This window comes from Helianthus annuus, chromosome 17 (genome assembly GCF_002127325.2).
Source record: "Helianthus annuus cultivar XRQ/B chromosome 17, HanXRQr2.0-SUNRISE, whole genome shotgun sequence".
In the NCBI taxonomy this organism is placed as follows: domain Eukaryota; kingdom Viridiplantae; phylum Streptophyta; class Magnoliopsida; order Asterales; family Asteraceae; genus Helianthus; species Helianthus annuus.
In genome coordinates, this window is record NC_035449.2 from 60,338,729 (window position 1) to 60,359,825 (window position 21,097).

Here is a 21,097-nt window from a genome sequence, read left to right on the forward strand (position 1 = left end):
GCATTTCCTACCATATAATGCCTCAAAAAGCGCAGCTTGAATGCTTGTATGGTAGCTATTGTTATAGGAGAACTTGATCAAAGGTAGATGATCATCCCAACTACCACCTAAATCAATAACACATGCACGAAGCATGTCTTCCAAAGTTTGAATTGTACGCTCACTCTGTCCATCAGTCTGAGGATGGTAAGCAGTACTAAAATTCAATCGTATGCCCAAAGATTGTTGGAAACTTTTCCAAAGGTGGGAGGTGTATCTAGTATCTCTATCAGAGATAATAGACACCGGTACGCCATGAAGAGACACAATCTTATCCACGTATAACTGGCCTAATTTGTCGGAGCTATGAGTCTCCTTGATGGGTAAGAAATGTGTTGACTTAGTCAGTCTATCAACTATAACCCATATGGTATCATTTCCATGCTTTGTTTTAGGTAACTTGGTAATAAAATCCATAGTTACCATATCCCACTTCCATGTGGGAAGTTCTGGCTGTTGCAACAGACCTGATGGCTTTTAATGTTCAGCTTTAATCTGAGCACAAGTCAGGCACTTAGCTACATGTGTGGCAATAGATTTCTTCAAACCTATCCACCAATAATTAGCCTTCAAATCCTGATACATTTTGTCACCTCCAGGGTAAACTCAGTATTTGGAGTTGTGGGCTTCATGGAGGATTACATCTCGAAGTCCTCCCTGAATAGGAACCCAAATTCTTCCATTCATTCTGAGGATTCCATCCTTGCCAGGTGCTAACTGCTCAGCAGTTACACCCAAATTTTTGTTTGGAAGGTTAACTTCCAAAACAGCATCTTTCTGTGCAGCTAATAGCCTTTCATTCAGACTATTCTTCAACTCAGTGCTCTTGGCATTGATCCTGATTGGTTTAACTCTTTCCTTTCGGCTTAAAGCATCAGCGACCACGTTCGCTTTACCTGGATGGTAGCGTATCTCGCAATCATAGTCATTTAGAGTTTCCATCCAACGGCGCTGTCTCATATTGAGCTATTTTTGATTGAACAAGTGTCACACCCCAACCGATGGCGAAATCATCGGGGCATGGCACTGAGCGAAACAGATTGTCCAGAAGTTTCCATAACAACTATCATTACTAATCAATTTAAAGTAACATGTCCCATACCATGCCTCAAAAGGTAAACAAATTATTACAGACAAAATCTAGGCAAATAGTTCTATTCCGACAACTCATATTTTCAAATAGAGCAATTGTTTATCTGCTTCTAGAGACTCCTGATTACATTAGTACAGAAAACTATTTGTTGGCCTCTAGAAACTTATTCTAGCCTTGCTTTCCTAGCAGATAAGCATCCTAAATACCAGTCACATACGTTAAAATAAAATTCAATACACATAGTGTAAGGGTGAGCATACAAGTTTGATAATAGCATATAGAGTTCGAAATAGTTTACGCATAACCAGCACGTACACAGAGGAAAACGAAGCATGTTAATTATCGACATGGACCTATCGATACCAATGATTGCGGGTTGGCTGCCCAAGGCAGTTTGTAATACATGATCACCACCGTAATCCATGCAAATAATTGTCCTTAACAACCCCCGTGTGAACGGGTGCTAAGTCCAAACTATAGTACTATCGTCGTTAAGGCAGGTAGACAGCATTCCATGTGTAAACATAACAAACAAGCATTCATTAAGTCACGTAATACATGCGGTAACGGTTAGCGTTTAAAGTATTGCGTAGTGTGTTTGATTGTGATTTTGTATAAGTAACGTATGTAACACCCAAAAGTGTATAAAGCAAAAAGGGATCGAGTATACTCACAGCGGTTGATGGATTGAAGGGAGCGTTTGAGAGTAGGGTTAGCTGAATAGTTCGATGGTACGACGATAAGTAATGCGTAAAACGGAAACAAGTGTTGATGGGTCGGTCAGCTGGTCGATCGGATGGCAGTCCGATCGGTCGGCTGGCCGTGCATGCGACAGTTCGTTCGGACAGTTGTCCGGTCGGACGGTAGTCCGATCGGATGACTGTTCGAGTGGATTGTTTCTTCCTTTGGGAAGGATGTGTTTGTATATGATGGTTTGACTTTTGAAGTTTTTGTTGTAGCATTTGAAAACATTGAAGTATCTTTACCTTTCAGGTCGGTCAATCGGACGGTCGTTCGATCGGCCGGCAACCCTTTGGCGGGTACTTCAGCAAGAACAAGTTCTCAGCAGGATGTCACTCGATCGGACAGCAGTTCGATCGGGTGGCATTCCTAGTGCATTGAACATGTTGAAAAATCGGTTAAGTGTTAAAGCTCAAGTATCTCATGATCCGAAGAGTAATCCGATCGGATGGCAATCCGATCGGTTAGCAGTTCATTCAATACTCAAACTTTAGATGAAGTGGTTTAGTGTGGGACCCATGGTGCAAACCGTTCGGCTGTCCGGCCGTTCGGGTGGCTGTCCGTTCGGACAGCAATCCGATCGGATGGCACCCCGTCCTGGTCGTTCCATTCGTCTTACACTTAGTTGTTTTTGATTGCTTGCAGTTTTATCGTGGTATTTGGATAACGAGTTAAACGACAGGAACCTTGTCATTACTTGGTTCTCCTGATCGGACAAGAATCACCTTAATCCGATTAGCGAACGGTTCGGACGGTGTTTCTCGTCTAACCCGAAATCGGTGAACCTCGTGGATAGAATCCGGATCTTGAGCTAACACGACCACAGATCGGGTAGTAAGTCGGCACAAGTTTCGATTCTATCGGTTTTGAGGGCATTGAGTGTAAAAGAGTTGAAAGAAAGTTGAAAAACCATCTTTCAATCCTTTCTTTTGTGAAAATGTTTAGATCTGTTAGAGATCTTTGTTTGTTTATGTGGAAATCGGTTAGATCTAAGTTGTTCTCGGTGGATTGAGGCCAAAACATGAAGTTCTTCAAGAACACCATGATGACATCATCCTAGAACACCTCGAATCTAGTGATTTCACGATTAAAAGTTAAGATTCAAAAGATAGAAAGGTGAAGGAGTGCGTGTAGATCAAGAATGTACAAGATTTAGGTCGAGATCTTACCGGAATTGAGAGAAATCGGAGAAAAGGTGAGGAACACGAGCTGGTCGGACGTCACTTGCCAAAAGTAGTAAGTTGGAGAGTGACAAGGGGTATTTATAGGGTTACCTAAAGAGGAAAGGGCTGACCGATCAGCCAGGCAGCTTGATCAGACAGCCTGTCCGATCGGACGGCAGTCCGTTCGGACGGCTGGTCGATCGGCGGATAGCCTGATCGATCGGTCGCCTAGTTTGAGTGTTTGATGCAACGATTTTTGGTATTTCGATTTTGATTGCGAGCGTTGCGATGCGGTAGAGTTTCCTAGTCAAATTACTTTTAATCCCAACCACTCATATCGCGCGCTGTCTCTTCTCCACTAATTATCATATTATATCAACATATAATCATCCTTGTTTCGTATTCGTTTAGCGTTTGCGATTGGGTTCGATTGAGTTCGATTGTGATTCGATTGATTACCACACATAACATAAATAAACATGCACAAGTAACACATAAGGCACACACACACGTATAATATTCACCAAAATGCGTAATTCGAGTTTGCGAGCGCGATGTTGATTAGATTAGTTCGACTATCGTTTAGTTAACTTTATCGCATTGTTACTTCCTATTATTCACAGTTGTAAAGCGATTCGTAGCGATAAATATTCGATTACTGCGATTTTAATTAATTACTCCACATAATACAACTAACGTAAAACATAAAATAGACTAACTATAAGTCAAAGAAGTCAAAACAGGAATTGAGCAAGGAGAGACATATTGCAATTAGCAATCTTTTCCTCCTTTGACTTCAATCTTGACTTTGACTTTGACTTTCGAAACACTGGGGTGTTACAACAAGTGTTGGAGACATTTGTGATCCGAGTAGATCACACATTTAGTTCCATACAAATAATGTCTCCACAACTTTAGTGCGAATACAATGGCACCCAATTCTAAATCGTGGGTGGTGTAATTCTTTTCATGCACTTTTAGTTGTCGTGATGCATAGGCGATCACCTTACCTCGCTGCATAAGTACACATCCCATACCGGTGTATGAAGCATCACATTATACGACAAACTCCTCTACTCCTTCAGGTAAAGATAATACCGGAGCATTGCTCAACTTTTGCTTAAGAATCTCAAAGGATTCTTGTTGCTTTGGACCCCAGTCAAATTTCACATTCTTACGGGTCAAAGAAGTTAATGGTGCAGCTATTCTCGAGAAGTTCTCAATGAATCTTCTATAATATCCAGCTAAACCCAGAAAGCTGTGAATTTCTGTAGGCGTCTTCGGTGCTTCCCAATTCATAACGGCTTCTATTTTGGCGGGATCTACTTGGATACCACGCTCACTAACAACATGTCCAAGGAATTGGACTTCACAAAGCCAGAACTCACACTTGGAGAATTTAGCATACAACTTCTCCTGTCGAAGCAATCCTAGGATACATCGAAGGTGCTTCTCGTGATCAACTTGGCTACGAGAATAGATAAGTATGTCGTCTATAAAGACAATAACAAACTTATCTAAGTATGGTTTGTAGACTCTATTCATGAGGTCCATGAATGCTGCAGGCGCATTAGTGAGCCCGAAAGGCATCACTAAAAACTCAAAATGTCCATATCTCATCCTGAATGTTGTCTTTGGTACATCTTCAGTTCTTACCTTAAGTTGATGATACCCAGATCTCAAATCAATCTTCGAGAAATAGCTCGCCCCTTGGAGTTGATCGAATAAATCATCGATCCTGGGCAAAGGATAACGATTCTTGATCGTTACCTTATTCAATTCACGGTAATCAATGCATAAGCGCATTGATCCGTCCTTCTTCTTTACAAACAGTATTGGAGCTCCCCAAGGCGAAGAGCTGGGTTGAATAAAACCTTTCTCTAGTAAGTCGTCAAGTTGAGTCCTGAGCTCTTTCATTTCCGTAGGTGCTAGACGATAAGGAGCTCGTGCAATAGGTGCAGATCCTGGTAGAATGTCTATCCTGAACTCTACTTGCCTCTTAGGAGGTAATCCAGGTAACTCGTCAGGAAAGACGTCAGGATACTCATAGATGATTGGAATGTCTTCAATCTTAGGCTTCGGATCATTCACGGTCACTTGTGCCATGTAAATGACACATCCTTCAAAGACTGCGATACCTTGAGAATAGACACATTGCTAGGCAATCCATATTGCGTATCTCCTTGAATAGTGACTGATTCGCCGGAAGGGGTTTTGATAACAATTAGCTTTTTATCACAGGCAATTTGGGCTTGGTTATGCGACAACCAATCCATGCCTAAAACTATATCAAACCCAGCCAATTTCATTGGTAAGAGGGATAGCGGGATAGGATAATTCTTAATGGATATAGAACATCCATCAAGAAGAGTGGAAGCTGTTTCTAAGGTACCATCGGCAAGCTCTACCTCATATTTTATGTCTAGAGTCTTAATAGGCAAATTTAATATCTTACAGAACTTATGATCTACAAAAGACTTATCAGCACCGGAATCAAATAAGGCTCTAGCATAGTTATTATTGATGAGGAAGGTACCTGTTATGACGTTCTCGTCGTTCACCGCTTCCCTTGCATTCATCTGAAAGACTCTCACATTGTTTTCTTTGCCTCCTCGGGCTTCTTAGCATTCTTAGGGCAATTGGTCTTGATGTGCCCCTTTTCATTGCAACCATAGCAAGTTGCATCTTTGATATTTCGGCACTCAACAGACTTGTGCCCTTTCTTCTTGCAGATCCAACATGGTTTGGCCTGTGGGTCTTGGTTGCACTTTCCAAAGTGCCTTTTGTGACATATCTTGCACCTTGGCCTGTCATTTGACTGCCCCTTTTTGGAACCAGAGTTCCCCTTGCTCTTTTTGTTCGACTGAGGAGACTTGTCTTCCTCTCTTTTCCTCTTCCCATCATCTGTAGCTTTCTTTGCCCTATTCCTCACAACATCCAGAGTGAGGGACAAAGATAGATCCACAGCAGATCTATAAGTGGCTGGCTTAGAGGCCTTAACATTCCCTTTTTACTTCAGGAGCCAAACCACCAATGAAACGCGCAATGCGTTTGGGTTCAGGGGTGACTAAGTATGGCACAAGCCTCGACATCGAGTTGAAGCTAGTCACATAGGATGTACAATCCAGATCCTTCATTGCCAAGGTGAGGAAATCAGTTTCTATCCTCTCGACTTCATATTGAGGACAATAAGTGTCCTTCACCAAATCAACAAACTTTTCCCATGACAGATTGTACCAGTGAACCTTTCCAGTGGACTGCACTAGAGCTTTCCACCACGTGAGGGCATCGCCCTTGAAGGATTGAGATACAAACATAACTATATCTTCTTTAGCACATCCGCTGATGTCTATCATAGTCTCCATCTCGTCCAACCATTTCATGCAATCGATCGCTCCCTTTTCTCCTGTAAAATTCCTCGGTTTACAGGAGACAAAGTATTTATAGGTACAACCCTTGGTGTGCTTGGGAGTAGATTCAAAGACAGTCTGCTTCTGTGGTTCACTTCTCTGATTAGATGAGTGCTGAGACTCATCTTTCTTCAGTGTATGCGAATGAGAATGGGACTTTGAATGAGTTTTAGACCGAACAACACTCAGCTCTTTAAATTTAGCATCCACAGCCTGAGCAACTGCTGCGGTGATCATTGCTTTCAGTTCGGCACCAGTGATATTAATCCTGGTGTTGTTGCCTTCTGCAGGATGACTGTTTGCTTCATCCGAGCCAGCCATTTGAATACTATATCAAACAATGATGATACTTAAATTATATAATGAATCATCACCTTGATGATCAGATGGTCATAGTATTATTAAACCATATAGACCATTCTTAAATAAGTTAATTAAATCATAATTTGCCTAGGCTATAATAGAACCATAATAAGCAATTTATAGGATATAATCCTTTTTATTTATTAGACAGAGGATATAAATCACACTGTCAATGTCATGAAGACATTTTCATTTAGCACAAGGCTCGTCTCGAAGGACATTTAAATGGCACAAAAGGCCTTGTCACAAGGACGATTAAAATACAATCATTGATCTCTTGGATTAGTGATCTTGTTAGGGGTCGAACATAGTTCATCCCCTTTTTGACAAGAAGTTTATAAAATAAAACTATCATTGTCATTATTACACCTTTGCTTATAAGCATACATCTCTAATGGATGTTTTGGTGTATACATCATATTCATGTTTATTTGCCATGATTCGCATTGTTCATATAGGTTATACATAAGTGACTTGGAAAAATCCAAGTACATTTTGGAAGCTTATGTGGTTTCTCGTACCGCACAGCCAGGAATATTAACATATTTTCAGATGTTAACAAGGATTTACTATCTTAAAAAGGTTGTACCATCATAGCCATTTAATATTTTGGCTAGGTTATACCTCTAAGAATTACTTTGGCGGATCAATTATAAATTGAAAGAATAAAGCATGATGATGTAATAAAGTATATAAAACCCAAAGAAATTTCATTAAAACATTAACTATTACAGGGTGCCCTAAACGGGTCTTAAAAAGAAACACACTGCCCACGCAGGGGCTACAGAAACAGAAAATAAGTCCTCGCATGGACCAAGTACTGAAAATAAAATGTCCTCACAGGGACTTGACTGAAAATAAAATACAAAGTACATTAAACAACTTCCTATTTCTTCTTGCCCTTAATAAGGCTCGCAAGGCCCTTGAGAAAGCTACTATGCTTCTTCTTAGTTTCACTTGCCTCCTTTTCAACCCTGTCTAACCTTTGCAGGATCTCCTGAGTTTCCTGCTGCTGGGAAGGAGGAGGTTGCTGATATGGGGGGTATTGATACCCCTGCACCGGATATCCAGTTGGGTAAACTAGAGGGTAAGAAGAAGGATAAAGTGCATTGTATTGTGCAACAGTGAGATATGGATCATGAGTTCCATAATCTGATGGGTATCTTGATGGGTTATATCCAGATGAACCTGGGTAAGTCGGGATCGGGTTGTCGAAATCCACTGGCGGTGGCGGTGGTGCATAAGAAACTGGCAGAGGATCGTTCTCCGGCACCGCGTGCGAGGGTCCACCCATTTGGGGGTCCTCGGGGATAGGAGGGTAAGAACTTGAACCCTGAGGAGAACTGAAACGAGGTCCTCCTTGCACGGATATACGTGCATTCCTCCTTTGCCTCGGAGGCTTGGGAGGTGGCTGAGGTGGTTGTTGAGGCGGCTCCTCAACAGGAAGTGGTGGAGGTGAAACTGCTTGAAGCTGAGGTTCAGCCAAAGGAGGTTGAGCAGGAGAGTTATGGTACGAAGGAGTAAAGTACCAATCATACGCGGCCATCCTCTCTTGGTATGAATCGGGCCCACGGTACGGCGATCCCTGAAATGGGGAACCGCTTGAGATGCTAATTGGGTGGCCCGGTGTTCCGGTTTGCATTTCTGGGTTTGGGTCGTCGTCCGTCTCCATTTCATGAGGAAGTGATCCTCAGGGCCCAAAGGGTTGTAGCCCAAAAAGTCGTTGACATAATCATTCGGATTAAACTGTGTCGGGGAGTAGGTAGAATCTGAATGATGGAAGGAATGAGAGTGCAACGAATGGTAAGCTTGGTGAGATTCATGGGAGTGATGGGAGTGTTGAGAATGTTGCGAATGCTGGGGCTCGTCTGGAACAGGCGGCCCGAATGATGGATGGAATGAAGGTGATGAGCTCAACAAGACAGAGTGTCTCGCTGGTTCGAAAGAGTGGCCCCACTGGTCGCGGGAGTCAGAACTGGAAAATGACGCAGACGGGGTGCGTCGATGTGAAGGTCCTGCTGATGGTCCCCCTCGCATGGGACCTTTCCTCTACCCCTAACTCTTGGTGGCATTGTAACTGAAATTCCTGTAAAACAAGAAAAACAAAACAAAATAAAATATAAACAGCAAAGGAAAGTTAAGAAAAAATCCTAGGTTATTGGCCTAGACTCGGAAGTCTAAGTAATGTGCTTATTGTGTCATTGAGATCAAACACAAAAGGTTAGTGTTTAATTCACTCAATGTTGGCTCTGATACCAACCTGTCACACCCCGATATTTCCACATATTACCGGTGGGCCCGGCGGGGAGTATGGTGACGTAGTTGATGTCATCATTGTCAATACACACAATATAATAGCACAGCGGAAGGCTGGGTAAATAAACTATTACATACCATAATGTCTGAGTGTTTGAGTGAAAGAATATACAGACTGGAATGTAATATGATCCACAGGCGGATCATAAAAGTACAAAGAAATAAAAATAACAGACTTCAGGTATCTATGGATTTGCAAGATCCACTTACGACACCTAATAGCTCCAACCTATTACGAGAGGTACCTGTCAATCAGTCTTTAAGAAAATACGTTAGTTTACACTGGTAAATACAATTAACCGACTCTTTTGAAAACATTTATGAAAATTGATTTAAGTGCACATGGCACAAATCATTTATAACTTGGGACAATTATTTAAAGATAATCTTGTATACAGATTTACATGTTTGTCATATAATTGGGGCCGGTTGCAAGCCGGTCGTGATTAACCGACTCACCACTTATAGAACCCACAAAAGAGATATCCCCAACATGTGGGTTTATATATATTATTTAGCATTTGCATCTGTCAGGTGTATGCCTACACCCCGTGCATAGGTCGTGGCCATTTTCAATGAAATAAGCCGAGGATATCCAGGACACGGTCGTATTAACCCCCAATGTTTATGTTTTCAAACAAGACAGATTAAAACGGGTTATGTAAATTTATTAATCACAATCCGATTAAATGATTTTATACCCGACCAAGCGGTATTATTATACTGTCACGGCCCCCGACCCGGTTTGACCCGTTTCAGGAGCCGCGGGACAGGAATCCCGTGGTATTTAATTTAGGCGACAGCGGAAGTCTTTTTAAAACAGGATCTTTTCAATAATTTAAACTGCTCGTTTCATAACTTAGGGATAAATTCCCAAAATTTACAATACTGTGATTTCTCAGGGAAATCTTTATTTTCAAAACATGTTCATTTATTTATTTACATTGAGCCACTTTTCTAAGCTGGGAGTGCTCCACGGCACTTTTCTTTGCTCATACCATATCACCTGAAACATGTTTGAAAAAGGTTTTGTCAACGGGGAAATACTGAGTGAATCATTCATTTTACTAAAAACGACACATTTGTTATAATCTACAGTATTAAGGGGAATTACAATGTTTCTGATATCAAACCAACTACCCACAGTATTTGTCACTCGACCATCCATTGGCTAGCCCATTTGTCCAATGGTGTCTGTGACTGTGGTCAGATCACCCCTTGGCCACCCGTTTGTCCAAGTGTGACGGGAAATAAGTAATGTATACAAAACCCCACATACCGGCTGTAATTTGGTGATTACATAGACTTAATCCCTGTAATTATAACTTTAAAAATAACTTGGAGTTTTGTAAAACAGTTGACTCACAAACTGTGAGAAAAGAGTTTATAAAAGTGGAATGACTCACATTGCAGATTTACGAGCAGAGTATAAGCTTTACTGATTAGCCTTCTAACCTAATTTAAATAACAATGCACACACAAACGGGATTAGTAACTAATTCAGCAGTTACGTCAATTCACGAGATTAAACCCTCACAACTATTATCAAGTGCAATACTTAACAATTCAATGGATTCACAACGAATGACAGAGCATAGTCCGAATTCGAACAGCACTCAAACATTCAAGTTGAAATCACAACGAATAACGAAGTACAAGCTCAATTTGAGCAGCACTCGGACAATTGTTGGATAGTTATAATCGATCGGACGTTGAATCGTAATAGCGATCGAGTTATTACCCTGATTGCGGCAGCACCTCGTGATCGTGTGTGTGTTTATTGTGGTATTACAGCTATAATTCGACGTCTACAGAAGCTATTCACGTCGTTCCAAGTCCCCTGTTCAAGTCCCAAGGTCGGCTATTTATAGCCAAAATTTGGCCATGCTTACGGACCGTAAGCCTGATCCCTTACGGTCCGTAAGGGATACCTATAGGTCCTAGACTTGCCATGCACGGGAGTAGCTTACATGAATCAAAATTTTCAACCAATCAGAAGTTTGCAACGTTTGAATTTAGATAATTATCAACTAGGGTTTACCCCCCCCCTCGAGTTTTAGGGGCCCTGATCCTGATTCCGATCATTCTGAAAATTTTAGGGCTAGTGCAGAATTAATTGGGTGTCTTAATTAGGGTTTCCTTATTAACTAATTATCGTCCTAATTATTGATTTTAGTGGCAGTTGTTACATCCTCCCCACCTTAAGAAAAATCTCATCCTCGAGATTTACTGAAATAGATGAGGATACTTTCGCTTCATCTCTGATTCCAGTTCCCAAGTATATTCTGGTCCTCTCTTGGATTCCCATTTGACTTTGACCAACACCAGTCGTTTATGTTTGAGAAACTTAATCTTCCGATCTTCTATTTGTAGGGGTTTCTCTACGAATTTCAGCTTTTCATTTACCTCTATATCTTGAAGAGGTACTACCAGGGATTCGTCTGATAGACATTTCTTGAGATTGGATACATGAAACACATCATGTACTCCAGCTAATTCTTCTGGTAGTTGTAAACGATAAGCTACTGGTCCTATTCGTTGGATCACTGGGAATGGTCCAACATATCTGGGACTCAGTTTTCCTTTCTTACCAAATCGTACTACTCCTTTCCAAGGAGATACTTTCAAAAGTACTTTGTCTCCGACTTGAAATTCTAATGGCTCACGGCGATTGTCTGCATAGCTCTTCTGACGATCTCTACCAGTCTTCAGTCTTTCCTTGATTTGCGATATCTTGTCAGTAGTTTCTTGCACAATCTCTGGACCCGATAATTGACTTTCTCCTATTTCTGCCCAACATACGGGAGTTCTGCACTTGCGTCCATACAGTGCTTCGAATGGAGCAGCTTCGATGCTCGAATGATAACTATTGTTATAGGAGAATTCAATTAATGATAAATGGCTATCCCAATTACCACCAAAGTCAATTACACATGCTCGGAGCATGTCTTCCAGAGTTTGTATCGTCCTTTCACTTTGTCCATCTGTTTGAGGATGATATGCAGTACTTAATTTAAGTCGAGTTCCCATTGCTTCTTGGAAACTTGTCCAGAAACGGGAAGTAAAACGACTATCTCTATCCGATACAATGGAGAGTGGGACTCCATGCAAGGATACTACTTCATCTACGTACAACTTGGCTAACCTTTCCATGCTAAAGGTTTCCTTCATTGGTAGAAAATGAGCTGATTTGGTTAATCGATCCACAATTACCCAAATAGCATCATTACTGTTTTGGTCAAAAATCACACAAGGATAATGTAACCAAACTTTATGTAATTGGGGTATGATGCTTGGTTAATTATGAAAGTAAAGGATCACTTTCGTGATAGAGATGCAAAGACACAATGATTTATATGAGGAAAAAGCCCTTGATCAATATATGATCTCCGGCATAAAAAACCTCGGGTGATGGCAACTACCGATCACCAAACTTCAATATAAGAACAAAATGGTTACAACTTCGGATGATAATGAGCTGAGTACAAGGATCACTATTGTTTCGAGTGTCTAAGTGTGTGAGAGTTGCGTTGTATGTCGTGTGTCTTCTTCCGAATGAGGAAGAGTGGTATTTATACGTGTGTAGGTGACCTATTTTAGGTAGCTAAACTAATATTCAGCTCATTACCCCTTTAGAAATGAGATACAATCTAGCCTAAATAGCCGCCCATAAATCAAGCCAAGTTTCCATATCCTGTGCAACGTCTATCTTCAATTAAGCTCTTGCCATAATTGTGAAGACGCGTCCCTTGATCATGATGCCTAGAGCGTATCCTGCTAGATGTTCCTGCAAAACAATATTGTATTAAGCGGAAGTGGCCGTTAGTATGAGGATCACTATAATGTCCCATGATCCTGATCCTGAAGTCCTTCTGAGGATCACTGTCTGCCAAAGAAACAAGGATCACTGGTTAGGATCACGTATAAGGATCACCTATAATAAAAATCCAGCCCTAACAATTGCCCCCAAAATATAAGGAGTTAATTGTAAATAGACGAGTTATATTTTGTTTCGATCTTATCTCTATCGGGCGACTCCAAGAAACTAGCCGTTACACCCGGACTAGCCGTTGCGATCATCACGTCATAGATGTGACAATCCCTGCAGATCATGATTATAAATAGGAGATAGGGTGAGGATCAGTTTGTATTTAAATTCAAGATACACTCCCTTTATATTCTGCACCGAAGATTGATCAGGTATTCTTCTCTTTCTCTCTTTTTTCTCTTTGCTCTGTCTTCTGCTCCTACTCTGTTTCCGTCCCGTCACAAATATGTTGCTCCGGAATTCTCCACACAAGGATTCCAAGAAGGATAGTCCCTTAAAAAGCCAGGGGATTATCAAGGATTCTCCTACGGAGAGGTGCTGCTTTACTGATGTTCACATAGACAAAATTCGTCATTGCTTTCCAGCGAATGCTGTTTTCAAGTCCTTCACACCTACCGCTCTGAGTGACTCTGTTTCGAATACCTGGGTGGCTTTTCCTGCTACTCCATTCACCATAGGGTATTCATATCCTTTTCCATCGTTCACCCAATCTTTCTTTTCCTTAACCGGCATCTCATATATCCAAGCTATGCCGATGATCTGGAGGGTTCTGTATACCTTTGAGAGGATCATCGAGCAGGAAGGGATTGATCTGGGGATGGCGGAGTTAGCTGAGTTTTACGATCTCACCACCTTTGGTTCTCACCGGTATTTGTTGAAACGGAAAGCCGGGGAGGATCATCCTGTCTTCAAGGTCACTAAGAACGATACAAACTGGAAGCGTCGCTTTTTCTTTGTTAGGAGGGATTCCATCCCGGATGGGAAGGATCTGCCCAAGGAATGGGCCACTCATGGTAGGGTAGAGGATCCTCGAAGGATCACTATCAGTCCTGTCTCATATGATGAGGATCACTAATATCTCTTTTTATTTCTTGTGCAGCTATATCCATTGCTCATCTGAAATTAAGCCCTGCTGCAAAAGAGAGAGTCCTAGCTTTTAAAAAGCTTAATCCTGAAGTTAGAAGTTTCCAAGTCACCGTCCAAGATTCTCAAGAAGTATCCTCTGCATCTGCCACTATGTCAAGTAAGTATCCATATAGAAAATAAATTATATGTAGGATTGTTTGATTAATAAAGCAACTTATCTTGTTTTTTGATTGTGTAGGTGCTGGAAAGTCTGCCAGGTCTGTCAAATCTGCTTCTAAATTTGGGATAGATGATCTCACCAACGTCAAGTCTTCGAGGAAGAAGGCTCCTGCTGCCAGTCCTTCAGTTTCAGCCCCCAAGGCATCTATCCGGGGCAAGGGAAAAAAGAGGAAAACCTCTGAAGATCTCCAAGGATTTCCCCTCCTCCGTCAGCAATTCCTTGACTACGTGAATGAGGTAAGGATCACTGCCCCTGTTGGTCATCCGTTTCGAATATCCTGTTTGTGTATCCTGTTTCTTTGAGGATCATCCGGTTCTGAACTTACCTTATTTCCCTCTTTGCAGAAACTTGCCGAGATCGAGACCTATCTTGGCCATGTTGAGGATCAAGAGAGCCAGATTGCCGACCTTCAACAAATGGGCGTGCTTAAGGATCTCAAGATAGCAGATCTTGAGAAGGAACTCCGGGCCACGAAGGATGAGGCTGCTCAGAGGTTGATCGATATGGATAACGAGAAGCAGGAGATCACCCAAGATGCCAAGGTCTCCGCGGCAATTGCTATGTACAAGATACAACTTCAGATGGCTGAGGAGGCTCAGGATCCTACCTTTGACAAAAACTCGTGGGACGTTGAAGGTTGGAAGGCAAGGCTGGCGGACCTGGAGGACGAGGATGAGGCTGAGGATATCCCCATGCTGGAAGGCGGTGATGCTGAAAAGGATCAGGGTGGAGATGCTGGTGGTGACGGAGCAGCGAAGGTGTAGGCTGCATGATTGGGCGATGATGGATATTGTTGACTAGGCCGGAGCCCAATTTTTTAGGTTTGGTAGTGGTTTGTGGTAGTTGATGTTTGAAACAATCATGGTTTGTAATTTGGACAATAGTTTTTAGGGTTAGGGATCCTGGATCCTTTGAACAATAGGTAGGATTGCCAAAGGTGGAAGGATCCTCTGTTTGGGGGATGAAGCCTTTGTGATCCTGCCGCTTTTAATTTCCTGCACAATGCTAAGACCGCATAGACAATGGACACCCTTTGCCAACCCATGTGGACGGGCCACGTTTTGCTGGTAGAAATGTGGGTTGGTAATTTTGACAACTTTCTTGAAAGGGTTAATGATCCTTTTGTTTAATAATATAACTTTAACTTTTCTGGCTTATCTCGTGTTGTTATCCTTATCTTCTTGTTTCTTAGTTGTTTTTGTAGTATATTTGTTAAAGTGGCAAGAGTTGAAAATATATTTAATAAAGTTAGGATATGATCCTAGATCAAATATCCTGATATTGAAAATATTCAAAGTATTTTAGTTCAAGGACCATAGGTTTGGTTGTCAAAGTATAAGGGTTGGTTAGGATAATGAGTATAATCAAAAATAGTCAAGGATCATACCTGAGGATCCAAGTTAGGATCCTAACCTTCAACCGAGACAGTCGTAGATAAGATTTTACTAGATAATAAGGATTAAGGATCCTTATGTGTTTTAACTTTGACAATCCTGAAAAACGAAGCACAATTTGGGACTAAGCCATTGTAAGAAATAAATAAGTAACTGGGGACATGCCCAAAGGATAACTGAGAATGATCCCGGAGGATCACTGGGGACAAGCCCAAAGGATAACTGGGGACAAGCCCAAAGGATAACTGGGGACAAGCCCAAAGGATAACTGGGGACAAGCCCAAAGGATAACTGGGGACAAGCCCAAAGGATCGTATGTAAACTGGAGTATGGCCCTTACTGGCGACTATCCAAACTTAGTGACATGAAAATGTCAAAACCTTAGCTAACGTGAAAACGTTAGAAACCTTAGGAACGGATGTATGGTACGTCTACCATTATACGTAGGATCCTAAGTATAGCCAGTACGATGAGGTTGTCAGCCCCGGAAGTGGGTACTGGTCCCAAAGACGTGAACTATACCAGGATCATCGTGCGCTACTGGCGAAAACTGGGGATAATCCCAAGGATAACTGGGGTTGGACCCAAAGACTTGCGGTGCTTTCGAAGATCTTTGACGATATGCGGAGGATACCTGAACTAACATAACTCAAATGGTTTGTGAGAAGAGGATGAGGGATTCGTGATCCTCATCCTTAGGTAAAAAGTAAGAAAATGTAATAGTTTCTAGGATAAGCATATTACCAGAGTAAGGATCACTGATATCACCGGGATCCTTGAAGGATACTTTAATGTAAGGATCACATGCATGAAGGATCATGTTCACATGAAATATTTCTTTAAGTGAACAGCATTCCAGGCTCTTGGTAACAAGTTTCCTTCCATGGTTAGCAACCTGTATGCCCCCTTTCCTGCTTCAGCTTCAATCAAGTAGGGACCTTCCCATTTTGGTGCTAACTTCCCGTCGGCAGGATTGATAGTATTTTGAAATGCTTTTCTTAATACCATATCTCCGACTTGGAACTTCCTTATTCTGACATTTTTGTTGTAGGCACCAGCCATTTTTTGTTGGTAGCTTGCCATCCTTATCCTAGCTAGATCCCTGATTTCTTCAATAGTGTCCAAATCCTGAGCTAGAATTGTAGCATTTTCTTCAGGATCACGAGTACTTGTTCTAGCAGTTGGGATCACCATTTCTGTTGGGATCACTGCTTCTGCCCCAAATACTAAAGAGAAAGGTGTTTGACCAGTGGCATTCTTGGGAGTTGTTCTATCAGCCCATAGCACATAAGGTAACTCCTCTGCCCATTTCCCCTTCTTGGATCCTAGCTTTTTCTTCAGATTGTTGATGATGATCTTGTTGGATGATTCTGCTTGACCATTGGCTTGTGGATGAACTGGTGTTGATGTTATCATCTTGATTCCCCAACTGTCACAAAAGTTAGTAGTTCTGCTTCCAATGAATTGGGAACCATTATCACATACAATTTCAGAGGGAATGCCAAATCTAGTTATAATGTTTCTTTTGATAAAGGATATAACTTCTTTTTCTCTGACTTGAGCAAAAGCTTCAGCTTCTATCCATTTAGAGAAGTAGTCAGTCATAGCAAGCATAAATACTTTTCCACCAGGTGCTTTAGGGAGCTTGCCAACTATATCCATCCCCCATCTCATGAATGGCCAAGAGGATGGTATAGGGTGTAGCAGTTCAGCTGGTTGATGAAGGATATTGCTGTGTCTTTGACAAGGATCACATTTCCTAGCATATTCTACAGCATCCCTTTTCATGGTTGGCCAGTAGTATCCTGTTCTAAGGATCCTTGAGAATAATGCCCTGCCCCCAGTGTGGTTTCCACAATCTCCTTCATGGAAGTCTTTCAACACTTCTTCAACTTCAGGATCCTCAATACATCTCAAGTATGGTCCTGCAAGGGATCGTTTATATAACACATTATTTAAGATTGTAAATTGAGATACCTTGATCCGGAAAGCTCTAGGATTTTCTCCTATTGGAATCTCTCCGTCTTGCAAGTATTTCATGATTGGTGAGATCCATGATCCTGCATAAGATTGAGCTTTTTCGGCAGTATCCTCTTCTATTTCCATGGCCACTTGATTTTCAATAGCAGGAGCCAGGATATGGATGATAGGGATACTTATGTCTTCTGGAATTTTCAAGGATGATCCTAAGTTGGCCAATGCATCAGCTTCCGTGTTATCCTCCCTAGGTACCTGTGTTAAGCTGAAAGAAACAAAAGAGAGTGCCAATTCTTTGACTATCTCTAAATATTTGGTTAGTTTTTCACCTTTAACAGCATAGGATCCATTAAAGTGATTGGTGATCAATAATGAGTCTACATATACTTCGAGATATTTTACCCCCATATCCTTAGCGATTTGCAAGCCAGCAATTAAGGCTTCATATTCAGCCTCATTGTTAGTTGCTTGGAATTCACAGGCTATGGAGTGGGGTATTATGTCCCCCTGTGGCGATTTTAGTAGGATCCCGAGCCCTGTGCCCTTGATATTTGAGGATCCGTCAGCGTGTAATATCCAAGGATCCTTGGTTTCATCCAGCTGCTGGACCTCCAATTCTGCTTCTTTTTGTAGATCACTACTGAAATCAGCCACAAAGTCAGCTAAGGCTTGTGATTTAATGGCTGTTCTTGGTTCATATCTTATATCATGGGCACTAAGCTTCACTGCCCGCTTAGCCATTCTCCCTGACATCTCCGGTTTCCTGAGGACATTCTTAATTGGAAAATTAGTTTTAACAATAATAGTATGGGTTTCAAAATAATGCCTTAGCTTAGTGGATGCCATGATTAATGCGAGAATAAGTTTTTCGAGGTGTGAGTACCTGGATTCGGCATCAAGTAAACTTTTACTTACATAGTAGATAGGATATTGTGTACCTTCGTGATCCTTGACAAGGACAGCACTTACAGCGGTTGAGGATACCGCCAGGTATAAGGATAACACATCTCCTTTTTCCGGTTTTGCTAATGCTGGTGCTGAGGTCATATATTCTTTAAGGGCTTGTAAAGCGTTCTCATGCTTCTCAGTCCATTCAAACTTCTTATTCTTCCTTAGGATATCGTAGAATTCTTTGCATTTTTCTGAGGATTTCGATATGAATCTGTTCAAAGCTGCTATCCTGCCTGTCAGTCTTTGAACATCCTTGGCATTGGCAGGAGATTTGATATTTACTAATGCTTTGATTTGTTCCGGGCTTGCTTCAATGCCCCTCTGGGTTACCATGTATCCTAAGAACTTTCCTGCCTTAACACCAAAATGGCATTTTGAAGGATTAAGTTTCATGTTGTAATTATCAAGGATATCGAATGCTTCTTCCAAGTCCCTTAGGTGATCCTCAGCTTTCTTTGACTTGACCACCATATCATCTATGTACACCTCCATAGTTTTTCCAATTTGATCTTTGAACATCATATTTACCAGCCTTTGATATGTTGCACCTGCATTCCTTAGTCCAAAAGGCATGGCAATATAACAATATAAACCGGTTGGGGTCATAAAGGCTGTATCCTCTTGGTCAGATGGTTCCATCTGAATTTGTTGGAATCCAGATGATGCATCCATAAAGGTCAACAGTTCATGCCCCGCTGTTGCATCCACCATGGAGTCAATGTGGGGTAATGGGAAAGGATCCTTGGGACATGCCTTATTCAAATCAGTGAAATCGACACATACCCTCCACTTTCCATTTTTCTTTTGGACAACGACCACATTGGCTAACCATTTTGGATATTTTACCTCTCTGATCATACCTGCTCGAAGTAGTCTCTCTACTTCTTCTTGGATAATGGCATTCCTTTCTGGTGCAAACTTCCTCCTTTTTTGATGGATTGGTTTGATAGACCTGTCAATGCCAAGTTTGTGAGTAATAATATCCTTAGATATACCTGTCATATCTTCATGTTTCCAAGCAAAGGTAGATTTTCTTCTTTTGAGGAAGGATATTAAGTCTTCTTTCATCTTGCCAAGGATCCCTGATCCGATATAGATTTTTAATTCAGGATCACTAGGATCCAAGAGGATTTCGTCCACATCTTGTTCCTTTGCCTCCAAGACATTCCTCGGAGGATACTGTAATTGCTATTGCTCCCTTGGCTTCGAGGTTGGCTTCATGGATGAGGTATAACAATCCTTAGCCTCCTGCTGATCACTGTCGATCTTGATTATTCCCCATGGGCTAGGGAGCTTCACACATTGATGGTAGGTAGATGGGACTGCTTTCATATCATGTATCCAAGGCCTGCCAAGGATAACGTTGCAACAAGATAAACAGTCAATAACACAAAATTTTTGGTAATTATGTAATCCTTCCACGTAGATTGGGAGTTTGATGTCCCCCAGAGTTTTCTTCGTTTCCCCACTGAATCCTACAAGCACGGAGGATCTTGGTGTGATGTCTGATTCTGGGATTCCCATCTTCTTCAGGACATCAAGCTGGATAATGTTCACTGAGCTCCCTCCATCAATAAGGATCCTGCGGACAAAATGGTTAGAGATAAAGAGAGTGATAACTAAACTATCATGGTGAGGATCCTGAATGTTAATGCGATCATCCTCATCAAATGTTATCATCTTCCCTTCTGAGACACTTGATGTTCTAATAGGCCTTTCACCATTATCCATTTTTGATTCTTTTGCATGTCTTTTGGCCGCCGAGAAGGATGTACCACAGATGTCTGATCCTCCGGAAATAAAGTTGATCACTTGTGCATTTGCCGGAGGTGCTGGAGCCTTCTCAGGGATCCTTTCAGGATCCTGAGTCTTTTGCTTTTTTCTTCCCAATAATTCTTTTAGGTGCCCTTGCTTAACAGATATCCAATCTCTTTCCTTAAAGCTATGCATTCTTCAGTTAGATGCCCGAAATCCTCATGGTATGCACACCATTTTGACTTGTCTTTAGTCCCGGATGGTTTATCATTCTTCCTGGGCCACCTAGCTTTTTCACCTAGATTTTGCATTGCAAGGATTAGTTCATGATTATCAACGGAAAAACAATATTCTGAGATTGGAGGATATTCTTCATCATCCTCTTCTTGGTCAACAGCATGCACATTCTTGTTCTCATTTCTAGGGTAGGATTTGAATTTGTTGTTCTTGAAGGAGGATCCTTGCTTCTCCTGTTTTGAGGATCCTACTTGTCTCTCCTGGATCCTCTTGTCATCCTCTAGCCGGATGAACCTGAGTGCTCGAGTTCTTACTTCATCTAGATTCCTGCATGGTGTCATAACAAGATCATCATAGAATAATGAATCCTTAAGCAGTCCCATTTTTGAAGGCTTCAACAGCCGTAGCCATATCCAAGTTGGGAATGTCCAAGGATTCTTTACTAAATTTAGTTATATAATCCCTTAATGATTCATTATGATTTTGAGTTATCCTGTACAAATCACTAGTTAATTTTTCAAAT

The 21,097-nt window shown here is 41.5% G+C and overlaps 1 protein-coding gene across 1 annotated transcript; it reads right to left on the minus strand.

Annotated features, from left to right (window-relative positions):
- Positions 1 to 7,695: 7,695 nt before the first annotated feature.
- LOC110924330 (leucine-rich repeat extensin-like protein 5) lies at positions 7,696 to 8,481 on the minus strand. The gene has a single exon (XM_022168350.1). The coding sequence runs from the start codon at positions 8,479 to 8,481 to the stop codon at positions 7,696 to 7,698; it is 786 nt and encodes a 261-aa protein (XP_022024042.1).
- Between the last annotated feature and the right edge of the window lie 12,616 nt (positions 8,482 to 21,097).

Coding starts and splice junctions, on each gene's coding strand:
- LOC110924330 (XM_022168350.1), bottom strand. CDS start 8,481: ATGGAGACGGACGACGACCCAAACCCAGAAATGCAAACCGGAACACCG.